Source organism: Carassius auratus, chromosome 50 (assembly GCF_003368295.1).
Source record: "Carassius auratus strain Wakin chromosome 50, ASM336829v1, whole genome shotgun sequence".
NCBI classification, from domain to species: Eukaryota; Metazoa; Chordata; class Actinopteri; order Cypriniformes; family Cyprinidae; genus Carassius; species Carassius auratus.
Window position 1 is genome coordinate 6957748 of NC_039292.1, and position 13200 is coordinate 6970947.

The 13200-nt window shown below is 35.8% G+C and overlaps 1 protein-coding gene across 1 annotated transcript in view; it reads right to left on the bottom strand.

The window, feature by feature from the left end:
- LOC113066391 (cytosolic carboxypeptidase 4-like) overlaps positions 1–13200 on the bottom strand; it is a 120103-nt gene that overhangs the window by 69174 nt on the left and 37729 nt on the right. Inside the window, 3 exon segments of the mRNA XM_026238298.1 lie at positions 2028–2413; positions 9597–9713; positions 11288–11352. Coding sequence (XP_026094083.1) covers positions 2028–2413; positions 9597–9713; positions 11288–11352 — 568 coding nt within the window.

The following is a 13200-nucleotide window of genomic DNA, read 5'->3' on the forward strand; positions in this document are numbered from 1 at the left end:
CTTTGGGTGTCTGTAGAGCAAAGCAACCACCGAAAGCAGAACAACTCACTTAAGGCAAGAGAGTTTAACTCAGAGAGGAATATTTTAATGGAATTAATTTGTACTTACAGTGAGTTTAATGACTCAGGGCCCTATCATACACCCGCCGCAATGCGACGCAAGGTGCAGCACAAGTGTGTTTGCTAGTTTCAGTCCAACGCCATTCACATTTTCCCATCCAGCGCCACGTCGTTTAATTAGCAAATGGATTTGCGCCCATTTGTACGCCCATGGGCATGCTGGTCTAAAAAAAAGAGTTGTGTTCAGGCGCATTGCTATTTTAAGGAGCTGAAAATAGACTGCGCCATAGGCCAACTCAAACCTACTCTAAAGTCTAAAGTCAATGGCGCAATATTTTTTTGTCATTTAAAGAGCACGTTGGTAGAAAATGTGCCTGTGGGCAGGTTCACAGTCCCCGTTGACTTTGATTATTACACACAGGGATGGGCCTCACACAAACATGCCAAATATTAAAAACAAAAGGATTACAGTGTAAAATAATATCATTGTGTAGGCTACATAAATATAAAAATGTAATGATGTATACTCATTGCGTGTATTAGAATTAGGCTACCTATTTGCAATTCAGCCTATTACTACTTATAATGATGAACGAAATTCTACTTCATCACACAGCTTCTTCACCTCGGGAAGCTTTGTTGGATTCCTGCTTGTCCCGTAGATGATCTGCTTGCACGCTTTAACTTTGCGGTTTCTTCGCTTTAGAAGCGTTCAGCTTTTCCGCCAACAAATCCCACCATCTAAATAGTGATCTGCCATGGCACGAGCGCATCACGCTCTTAAAGGGAATGGAAGATGACACTCTGATGGGTTTCTTGAACGTTGTGCCCATTACTTATTAAGAGAATAGGGACAACCCATTCCAAAAATGCGCCCCGGCGCACAGACCGTTTTTCCGATTTTAAAATAGCAAAAGTGGATTTGGACATGCCCTGAGTGCACCTGCGCCGTGCGCTTTACACTTTGCATTTAGAACGTTAAAATAGGGCCCTCAGTGTCATCATTTGCATTTGACAATGTGTATGTAAGGATGGAGAATAAGTCTTAAACTGCATCCACGTGGTCTGATTTAGAGACAAATCAGCTTATAAATGAAGTCTAATAACTGCATTGTTTTTTTTTGTTTTTTTTTGTTTGTTTTTTTGTCTGGCAATCTCAGCATGCAAATGCAACACGAGCAGCTAAAAAGGTTGGAAACTGCTGCAGTATGGAACACAGAATTTGTACAAAACCCAAGACACTAGGTAAGGTACAAATAAAGGCATATTTGGGAGGTTTTTAAAGTGTCTTTATGGAATCAGAGCGCTTTCAGATGTTTTTCTTGTTGCAGTCTGTAATGGCACAGTTTTTATGAGCAACAAAACACCAGACTAATTCTGCAGCCGCCAAATTATTTAGTAAAGTTGAAATGATTTATTAAGTATTTTTCTATAATTAAGTTAATTAAGTTAATTTTGAGAATAAAGTTGTAAAAAAGGGAACCAATGGGACATAACCATAATAATAATAATAAATAAATAAGTCTTAAATATTTTTAACAACATTTTTTCTTTTACATTTAAATGTTACATTTAAATTTCTACTCCTTATTTTTATTTCTTCTTCTACATTACATTTAAATGTTCCATGTTCTCGTAATTTGACTTAATGCAAAATATTTCTAATTTAATGTTGTAGTTTTTAAACATTGATTCTCATTTTGAAACATTCTCATTTTAATTCTTGAAATGAATCCTTTGATTATTTTCCACATTTATTTTGAAAACACTTTTGATATTTAACCAATGCAATGTTCATTTTTCATATTTTTGGGTCAGTGCATGTATTTTGCTCCTTTTGTATGGAAAGCAATTTTGTCGGGTTTCCACTTGAGTGAAGAACCAGTTGTTACAACCTTTATGTTAGACAGTGCATCCACCCTATTCCTTGTGCGGCACAAAATTACAATAAAAGCCATGATTCCTCACCTCTGCACATGTGGTGGTCTTTTAACCATGGGCTCTTGCTCTTGTGGGGGCAGGTGTCCCCAGAAGTCAGGGAAGGCTAGGATTGAGTATCCAGCTATAGACTTTGTATTGGCTGCAGTGGCAGTGTAGAGACGTGGATCGTGGTTGGGAGTGACAATCCCATACTTCTCCAGAAGCCTATCCACCATACTAGAGTGGCCTTCTTGGCCTTTCCTGGAGCAGTTGAGGTAATGCTTATGGAATTCACTCGTCCGTAGGTGATTTTCATCTCTGTCAAAGGGCAGATCGGTGTCTCTCTCCTCACTCGGCATCTTGTCGTTCAAGTCTCCCTCCTGAGTGCTGTCATCATCTGAGCTTTCATCGACCTCAGAGCTGGAGTCCAAATCCTATAAGACATGATTGTCTAACTGTAAGAGAGGAAGCTGCAAAGCTAATGTTAAATTTTCAGGGGGGAAAATATTCAAGAGCATCCATAGATGTCAGCTCTTTACATTTTCGGCCACATCAGCAACTCTCAAATCAAAGGTGTAGGAGAAAAACTGCAAAAAAAGGAGACAAAGAGATTACAGTAAACATCACCCACAAGATATCCTGTTTTCCCCCTGGCACCGTCAACCACTCAATGCGGTACCGCAGAATAACAACCCAAAATAAACCGTGAAGGAAATGAAAGCATTTTTTTTAGAGACTATTGACAGAGTAAAGCCAAAAAAGGATAAGGACTTGTTTTGAGGATGCAGCCCTAAGTGGTGCACATCACTTCCAGCTTTCTATTGACTTCAAAAGGGTGATACTGACAGCAAATAGGGTCGTCTAATTACAGTCTTTGACAGGCATAAAATGAACTGTATCAAAATAGCCAATGGCCCTGGCTGCTTTCAGAGCAACAAAATAACATTTTAAGCCCACGCCTTGTACATTTCCATAAATGTAGTGGGGAGAAATGCCTAAATTGGCCAAATTCCCAGGCTCTTCCCTAAGGTGAATGTGAGAATGTCCAAGAAACATGATAGACACGATGTGCTGACTGGGGGAAAAATTTGCACACATCGTGCCGATAAAAGCCTCCATCATCTGCGCACACCTCCCTATGGAAGATCTTAGTTTCTGAACGCCGTCCTGAGTTGGCTCTGATCTGTACCGCAATGCACATAAACGGTATACCATCAAAGTGAATTCGTTAGATACAAAACTTCAGTGCTGCCCCACGATCTGCTATCTCGTTGCATTTAAAATTTCACTTTTCCCCCTCCTCACACTTCTAAAAATATGTGTAAGCACAAAAATGCAACAACTTACATGAATGCCAACAGCAGGGATGCATTAGTATAAATACGTCTCGGGTTTGAGGCAGTACTGTATATTGCATCTCAGAAGGCATGCTTTGTCATATTAGTTTTTTGAAACCACAAATAACACTAAAACAATGTAGCAGCACCAAGATGTTTTTTTTTTTTTTTCAAAGACTTATTTTAATCGTGAACTTGATACAGACGAGTACAACGGCCCTTTTGATGAGCTTTGGGAGTGGGACTCTGGGAATGTGTGCTCGGTTGTTCCTACATGTGGGTGAGAAGGAAAAGCAGAGATTCAATTCAAAAAGGGAACGAACGAATCTGTTTGAGGTCAATTCAATTACACAATCCACCAACCAAAAGCTACTCATGCCTGACGTTTTTGAAATCAGCATGTAAAATAACAGAAAATTAGCGCAATTGTGACGCATTTGGGCAAGTTTTCTGCAAGCTCATTTCAAAACAGATATTTCTGGCTAATAAGTTTCAAAATGCACAGAATTTGAGTTCCCACATACATTGTGAACAATTCTGGAAAGTGTATTTAAACTTCAATTAAGCTACTCTCTTAAAAAGCTATTAAAAAGTAGTTACACTGAAGCTATTTTATATATACAATATAATAATTAGCATTCACGCATTCTCACCTGTGAAAGGTTATCCCAAACAAACATCGGTGTGCAGGATTGGCATCTCCAATATATTATTATGTGATGACGTCAAGTTGACCGTTGCAAGATGGGAACATCTCTGTGCTTGGAGCGGTCAAATGACGCATCAACCTTTAAATATCTATGGGCTTGGGCTCAGCCGTTAAACTGTCAAACTGAGATTTGAATCCACGGCGGAAGTAGTTCTGTTGTATAAATGCAATTTGTCACTGATAACAATATATGCGATATGGCTGTATACCAGGACGTTATGATTACCATACGGCCGAATTACAGCTTCAGCGATATTGATCATACACACACAAACACAAAAAGACTTTTGCTATCTGTTCAAAGCATTAGACAAAATAAATAATATATAAATACATTCGAAACTAAACTAAATATTGAAACTCGTACGATCCGTTATCACTGCAAATACTTAAAGGTATTAAAATAAGGTTATTTAACCTATAAATGTTACCCCGTCCGCTATACGGACGCCCTACGTTGACTATACTATATTACATCAAATCTAATCTATCTGTACAAACTTATTATTCGTTGGAAAGTCTAGACTCCCAAATATATATTGTTACCATATTTTTGTTAATCTGTTATGTAGGAAAAGTAATAGATTGAATTTATGAACAAGAGTGCACCCTCAGAAATTCTTACATTACAAAATCTAAATTAGAAATCATCAGAAAGTTATATATCACTTGAAAACATTAAAATCTCAAAATTCATCCTTCAAAACCCATTTTAAAATCAACCATTGCATTACGATGTAAATGGCACATCAAATCATGTTATAAAATGTTTTCAGTCATGAATTATAAAAATTTAGGTTTGTATCATGCACATTCATGTCTATCTTCAAAAACGTGAGTGACAGTTAACAGGTTAATACTGCACAGTAATGCTTGTGAGGCCTTGACTGAGGAACTGCGGAGGAACAAAACAATTAGACTCACTCATGTCGAGTCTTGAGGTTAGTCAGAGGAACTAGGTATGCTGGTGTCATGCTGAATGAAACGCACATCTAATTTTCAACTCCTGGCTGTCCTGTACAGTATCAGTTGCAGATCAAAGAGAAACATTTTTTTTCCCCGAGGCGAGTCCTCAGGGGAAGAGACCTTTCTGTTCCCCTCCCTTTGAGAGCACAAGCTCCGTGCCAATCTCGCTCTCTCAGGCTTATGTTTCACGTCTTAACCCTTTATCTAGCCTGTAATATTTTTTGACAGCTTTGCAGTTTTACCAGTGTTCTCTTCTACAGAGTCCTAGCGTGACTTTATGAATTAAACCCGTTTAATCTGGGACTTTGTTTTGGGCCGAAGATTACAGGTGCAGCATCATCGTCATGCAAGATTAATAGCGGGGAACTGATTGGCATGAATGTCCTGCTGTAAATTCTTTTCATCTTGGTATTTTGCACAGCATGCATAATGCAGCGATGTAATTACAACCCCTGCGTCCAATCCAGTCACAGCATCTCCAGATCACAAAGGCATTTCATGATAATGGGAGAAATACATCAAAGACACATAGGGGAGTGGGGACGGCTCGCTTCCATGCTGAGCAGAAACCAAAAGAAAATGAAAAATAGCTTAATCAGCATTCAGATCAATCACAGAAAAACATAACATATCATAACATATAACGAACTGAAATAAAAATAATGATATAATGCATAATGAACAATCAAATTGACGCACATTATTATCGAGTATAGGTTTTGAATTTTTATTTGTGAATAATTTTTATACTAGGGCTTGTAATCACACACACACACACACACACACACACACACACACATATATATATATATATATATATATATATATATATATATATATATAATTTTAAATATAAAATATATTAGAATATTAAAATGTGGGTAACACTTTAGTATAGGGTCCAATTCACACTAATAACTAGTTGCTTATTAGCATGTCTATTATTAACATATTAGCTGTTTATTAGTGCTTATAAAGTACATATAATGCATGACATCCATAATCCTACCCAATACCCTAAACTTAACAACAACCTTATATACTATTAATAAGTCGCAAATAAGGAGTTAACTGAGGCAAAAGTCATAGTTAATGGTTATTTAATAGTGAGAATTGGACCCAAAAACAAAGTGTGACCAAAATGTGTATACATTATATAATGTAGTGTAATTTAAAGTTATATAAAACTTAACTTCTAAAAAATGAGAATTCAAATTCATAAATTGAAATGTAAAAGTTGCGGTTAAAAACAAGTGTAAAATTCATACACTACTAAAATAAATGTCTAAAAACCCAGATTTAAACTTTTGATGTTTGTTTTTTGTTGTTGTTGTTGTTGTTTTTACCGTGATTAAAAATTATACTTAATCTCTTTAATGCAGCTGTAGTAGTCAACCAATAAGATTAATTGCACATATAAATGGGACTAATAATGTGCAGATGAGTAAATAATGACATATCAATTTTGGGTGAATTATTCCTATAATAACTTGTCATTATGAGGAAGAAGCAGGTGTTTCTAAGAACTACATAGCTGTCTAGAATTTGCAGACTGAATTGATTTAAAAAATGTTCAATTGAAACAAAAAAGTGAATTAGTAGCTTGTCATTTCCTTTGGGGACCTGAATTACAAATCAATATGTGCGGCAGGAAATGAACCGAGGAAAAGCTGCTTTCCAGCAGCAGTAGTACATCATGTTATATGATTTGAATTAAAATAGTGGCGACATCTGAATAAGGAGGGAGTGGAACGTCGATGAACCGGAGGTGTGTTGACATTTCTATTAGTTTGAACTCATCCGCATGCTAAAAGCAGCCACGCAGGGATTTCTGCAAGACAGCCGCAGGCGCGTTATTGTGCTGCGAGAGAAGCCGTCAATCAAGACCATAGCAGTCACTCATGATGGGAAGGGTGGTGACATATTTAAAATGAAGAGACACACTGAACATATTCTGCAACTTGAAATGTCTTCACTCATTTCTGTCAATGGCTCTACGGTTGGCTGACCCACAGCAGGGTTAACAGCAGAAGAAAATCTCCAGAGATTTTGAAAAATGGTTATTGTACAAATTGTTTTATGATCCTTCATGCATTGATGAATAATTCTAATTCAATACAAAGGTCTGAAAGGCCAAAATGTCCAGACTGAAAATAAAATTCAAAATAAAAAGATAAAATCTGAAAATAAACATTTTCGATATATTTAAAGAAATATTTAAGATGCATCACTATCCCTAGATCACTATAATTTGTTTAATTTAAATGTATAATTACTTAAATTGAATAATAATAATAATAATGTTTGAAATATATAATATATAACTTAAGCATATATGACCATTCAAATTCACAAACTGAAGTTTAAATATTCACTAATATTTAGTTATTCTAATATTCTTACATATTAGTTAATCAACTAATAATAGTAATAATAATAATAATAATTTACATGAGAAAACACATATTCAGTTGTTTCTGGAGCCAAAGGTGTATATTTTAAATATATTTAAGTATATTTTTTTTTCAAGATGTTTTTTAGTGAAAACAAGTGACGTGAACATACACACATTTTTTTTTTTTTGACTAATGAGTGAAAAAGTCATCGCATAATTATTGTGACCTCTGAGAGATGAGATAAATCATTCCCTGTGGACATTCTGCCAACAAAATGTTCCTCATTTTTTCCCCAGAACTCTTCAGGTCAGCAAAAACAGGAACAAAATCCCTCTATTAAGATGAAGAGTGAGGCAAACATGCCGCCATTATAAGGAGCCAAAGCACAAGTGTCTGATTTTTTTGGAGTGCAATGAGGTAGTTTTCAGTACAAACCATGTCCCTGCTGTGCTCTTAAGCTGCATGGTGGTGCCGTTGCAGTAGGTATTATAGCACATCCTGCTCCCATCATAATCTCTTAGTGCTTCCACACAAGGTCCATATTCACCCCAAGAGCACTTAGAGACACTTCATATAAACTTTATCCTGGCTGTCTGCAATTAAGAGCAGTACAACTCCTACTTTCACGCCAGGCTGCAACAACTAAACCCAAGAGATGCTGATCGTTTTGAAAACCCTCTTTGAAATATTTCTCTAGAGTGGATTCTTTTCAACATGAAATCAAAATTCACCCCATTTACATTCTCAATGCATGTTCCTGGCCTTACTGTGCATGAATTATCAGCCATATTGTTCCAAAGAAAAACAACGTTTTCTGTATTAACAAACCGTATATTTAAAGTCTAAAATGCATTGTAGCCTAAAGAAGTCTCTTATGTTTACCAAGGCTGCATTTATTTGATTAAAAAAAAAAAAACGTCATCTTGCAAAATGTTATTAAAATATAAGATAATAGTTTCTATTTGAATATATTTTTAAACATAATTTATTTCTGTGATGCAAAGCTGAATTTCCATCAGCCCTTACTACAGTATGAAGTGTCACATGATCATTCAGAAGTCATTCTGATATGCTGATTTATTATTAGAATTATCAATGTTGGCAACAGTTGTGCTGCCAATTTTTTTTTTGTTTTTTTTTAGAAACTGCAATTCTTTTTTCAAGATTCTTTGATAAATAAATAAGTATAAATATTTCTAACAATATAAATCTTTGCTATCACTTCTAAACAATTGAACATCCTTGCTGAATAAAAAGTTTTCATTTATTAAAAAAAAAGAGAAATAATTTACTGACAGCTTTTCTTCATAGGAACAAATTAGATTTTAATGAATATTTATTTCATAATAATATTTCACAATATTTCTGTTTCTGTATTTTTGATCAAATAAATGCAGCCTTGATGAGCATAAGAGACTTCTTTAAAAAGAATTAAAAATCTTTCTAATCCCAAGCTTTTGACCAGTAGTGTATATACAGTATATATATATTTAGGGTCCCAGTGAGGCACTTATAATGGAAGTGAAAAAAATAGATTTCACTAATACAGCCACAAGCTGAGGTAAAAAGAAAATTGTAATAAAATAAAAAATGCATCAATATGCATCTGATTTAAGTGTGATAAAATCCCTTTCTAAGTTATTTCTGTTATAATGTTGTCTGTAAAGTTTCAAAAGATTGGACAATAATGTTGATCACCACAATTATTAATTTCCACTTGTCCTTCCTTTTCTTTAAAAATAAATAGATGCATACACAAAAAAAAAAAAAACATAGAATAAAATAATATGAAAGTCAACAGAACATGAAAATATCCACCATTTCAATAGTACAGCCACAAGTAATTTAATAAAGAAATCAATATACATTTGATTTAAGTGTGATAAAATCACATTTTAAGCTTTTTTAATGTAAAGTTATATCAAATCGCCATAAAATAATAGCATAAACCCTAAAAAAGTTTTGACAGAAAATGAATGTAAGTGCTTTTGTAAATTAAAAGCTTCACATCTTAGTTTTTTAATCCTTCAAAATTGTCCCCTTGTACTTCTGTTGTAAGTGCCTCACTGTAACCTCCAGATTTATTTAAGAAGAAAAGAGAAATTGGTCAAAAATGCTGTCAGTTGAGCTTAACTAGACATCTGTAAGCCCTGCTGATGTAGGTATGGAGGTGAAATGCTTTACTGCCGCAGAAGGCAAAGATGTTCACCTGGAAGTCATGGTGCAGCTCAGGGCAGAGACGCACATATTGACCCAGCTGCTCTAGGGGCCGGTCGGGCTCTGGTCGGGGACGCAGCTTGTTCACATCTGTTTCCAGGTCATCCTCCTGCCATGGAGAAACACAGAGCTATAAACACTGTCCAGTCTTAAGCATGACTGACTACAGACTGAAACAAATCTATCTTCCCCTGTTACTGCATGTGAGGACCAGAGGTCATGTGACAAACTCCAGCCAATAGAATGCAGCATGCTCTGACCTCTGACCTTTACTCTGTCTTTCTCTATGGCACGTGGGTCAAGCAGCAGAAAAACAGTAATTACACACCTTATTTGCCAGGTGAGGCACATGTAAGCGGTCACCCCTCCAGCTGTGGTGTAAATGTCACTCTCACACATACATACAAACAAAATGATTTTTGCGGTTCTCTTCTGTGCCACTAGGAAAACAGAAATCAAGAAGTGACCCTTTTAAGCCCACCATAGTTTTTTTTTTTTTTATATATATAATGTTTTTTTATCGATATCTGAATAACTTTCCAATAAAGTGGGTATTAAATCAAAGAATACATTTATGTTTAAAAAAAAAACCTTTAATGAATTAAATTACTTTTAAATTGCATTTAAATTTAAATTGCAATGTCCATTTAAGCTAGATGTTTTATAAATATGTTCATAATGACATTTTAATAAAAATAATACACAGTATATATATTTAAAGCCGCTTAAATGTTATTTTATTATTTAACTCAACCATCATAAATGGGTGAAGACTGTGGACATGCTCTGAGCCTGCTTACTTCAGTTAATGAAAATAATACTAATAATAAATAATAATTCAGGATTATAATGTATCCAGGTGTTTTTTTTTTTTTTTTTTTTTTTACATAGACAACCAGAATGATAATCAATTTTGTATTCATACAATAACAATGTAATTAATAGGTTATTATTTTTATTAAAACTAAGTATAAACATTTATTCTAAAATAATAACACAATGCAGTAACAATTTAAACAATTATGTATTCACTGCAACACTCAAAGTCTGTGTAAAGTAATATTAAATGTGTGTTTTGAGTTGGACACACCACAGAAAAATGTGTTATTAACCACCCAGCCAAAATATTATTTCCCGGATTTGAGGGCATCTCACAGAGCAAAGACCTTCAGTGACTGTCCAATACAATATGTTTTTAATAAAAATATAATGTGGTATGAGGTATATGGGCATATTAGGGCCTTACCTAACCAAAATGAATAATATCTCACTGTAAATTCACGCATTTACACTACGGAGTAGTCATTTAGCACCCCATCATGGCAAGACGATGGGGCACAGACATGGAAATAAAGAAAAGCATTAGCAGTGAAGAGTACGTGTAGTGCAGAAGAGGAAGGAAGCACTTTGGTTTGGCGTCCAAATCATTGATTTATGGCTGAATCAGGGGCCCTATTATTGAAGTCATGTGAGAACAGGAAGTCACTCGTGTCAGGCTCCTGTCACACGCAGACCCTGCTCTTCAATCACATTTTAGGAGGGAGAATGAATCAGTGGAATTTATGCACACATCGTTTGCTCTGTCAACATTACGGCGCAGGATCATACGGAGCACGATCTGTGCATGCATGTGTTGAAGGCACCGCTCACGTCTTCCTCCAGAGCAAATCTCAAAACACTCACGTAGTCCCTGTTGTCTGGCTCCTCGTGCTCCTCATCTTCGTCACTGTCATCTTCCAAACTGCCATCTTTCAATAAGGAAGAAAGAACGAAAGATAAACAACATGCAAGACTAAGACGTAAATGTCAAGATGAGCAAAATATGGCAGTTCATCTGTAGGATCAAACAGGACCTGCCCAGAGAGCTCAAACATTAGCTCTTTCTGCCTCTGATGGGTTCACATAAAAGCAGACATCTGCCAGACATACTCTGGAGTGTGTTTGATGCACCAGAGAGGCCAGACATCATTCACTCATTCATTCATTTCCAATAGATAAAATACAAATTATTAAAGTATTTAATTCAATAAAATGTTTTCAGTATTATATAATATGACAATAAATAACAATATAAAATACTATAAATTTTATGTGTCATACCCATTACGTTTTACACACACACACACACGCACTAAATTGGCATCTATAAATGTATATATAAATAATAAATAAATATTAATATTCTAAATAATTTATGGTATTAATTATTTAAATATATTATAATCCTATTCATTCAAATAAAAACGTTATTCTTTAAATAAATTAATATTCACTGAAATAACTGAACTGAAATAAACTTCACGGGCTTTCATCGGATTTGATGACTGAAGATCAAAACATAACACTAAAATCACTATAATTTTACAACCTTCTCTGCTAAACCAAATGACTGCTTATATAAAAAATGTTTTAAATAATGACGTTCAAGGTATTTGATCTGGCGTGAATGCAGGGTAAATTAATCATGCGATAAATTATGACAAGTCATTTATTTTAATGTGAGGTTGTGAAGTAGTACAACCCGGTTTATGCATTGCTAACATGTCAAAACCACGTTTAGGTGTTACAAGATTCTGTTAGAACACCCAGTTTCGTGTTTAAATAGTCTTTGCTTAGCTCTTGCTAGTCTAAGTTGGTTCACCTGGTCTCAAAGCCCCAAAAACCCTTTAAACCATCTAAATTAAGTGACCAGCTAAGACCAGCAAACCACCTAAGTCTAGCAATTTTTTTAAAGCAGGGTTTGAAAACAGTTGTACATGTCACAGAAAGATGATACTAAACTGCTGCCATCATTTCTTACATCACCTGAGGGTGTTTTCCTGTGATTTTCACAACTGGAAGTGGACAAGGTAGTGCTAGAGCTAGTCCGCTCAAATCTTGAAGATAGAGCTAGTCCACTTAAAATCTGGACGTCTTGAAGATTAACATTATCTTATCTGCCTGACCAGACTGAACAGCAACTAGGCTTGGCATTATGGGTCACTCGTGCCACGCGCAGCTTTCAGTTTAGAAGTCCCTGACATCAGAAAGCATGCTAACGTTAGCTGTTAGCATGATAACAGTCCTAAAAGCCTGCAAAAACTCCTCGATTAGTAAACATGGTGGGTCGCAGAGCTAGATAGTGCCGGCAACATGCATCATCCCACCGGATATAACAAGTAAACCGCACTATTTATTACGATAACGGATAATCATTTTGTTCAGTCTGATATCGGCCTTCCCAGCTCTCTAGCTCCCTTGTTTGAGATAAAAGCAACGGGAAACTCATTAGTGAGAACGGCCCAGCAGGAAAACTCCCGCGTGGTGTCTGGATCTATAAGTTATTGCATGAAAGGTGTGCGTAGATCAACAATAATAATCTAGACTCTTGTGCATCGGTTTGGGAGGAAAGGAGTATTAGTACATACAGACGTGCACGCTAACACACTTCACTGTGTGGTATTGAGTCCAGCACCCACGGTGTTATTGGGCAGGGTTGCCTGGGCAACCACCTCAGAGCTCCTTGCAAACAAGTGAGCATTGTATTGTATTGTGGGTCAGCCAAGAGCAATCTGCTGCTCTCTGACCAAGCATGTCTTCCGTTTTTTGTTTTCCTG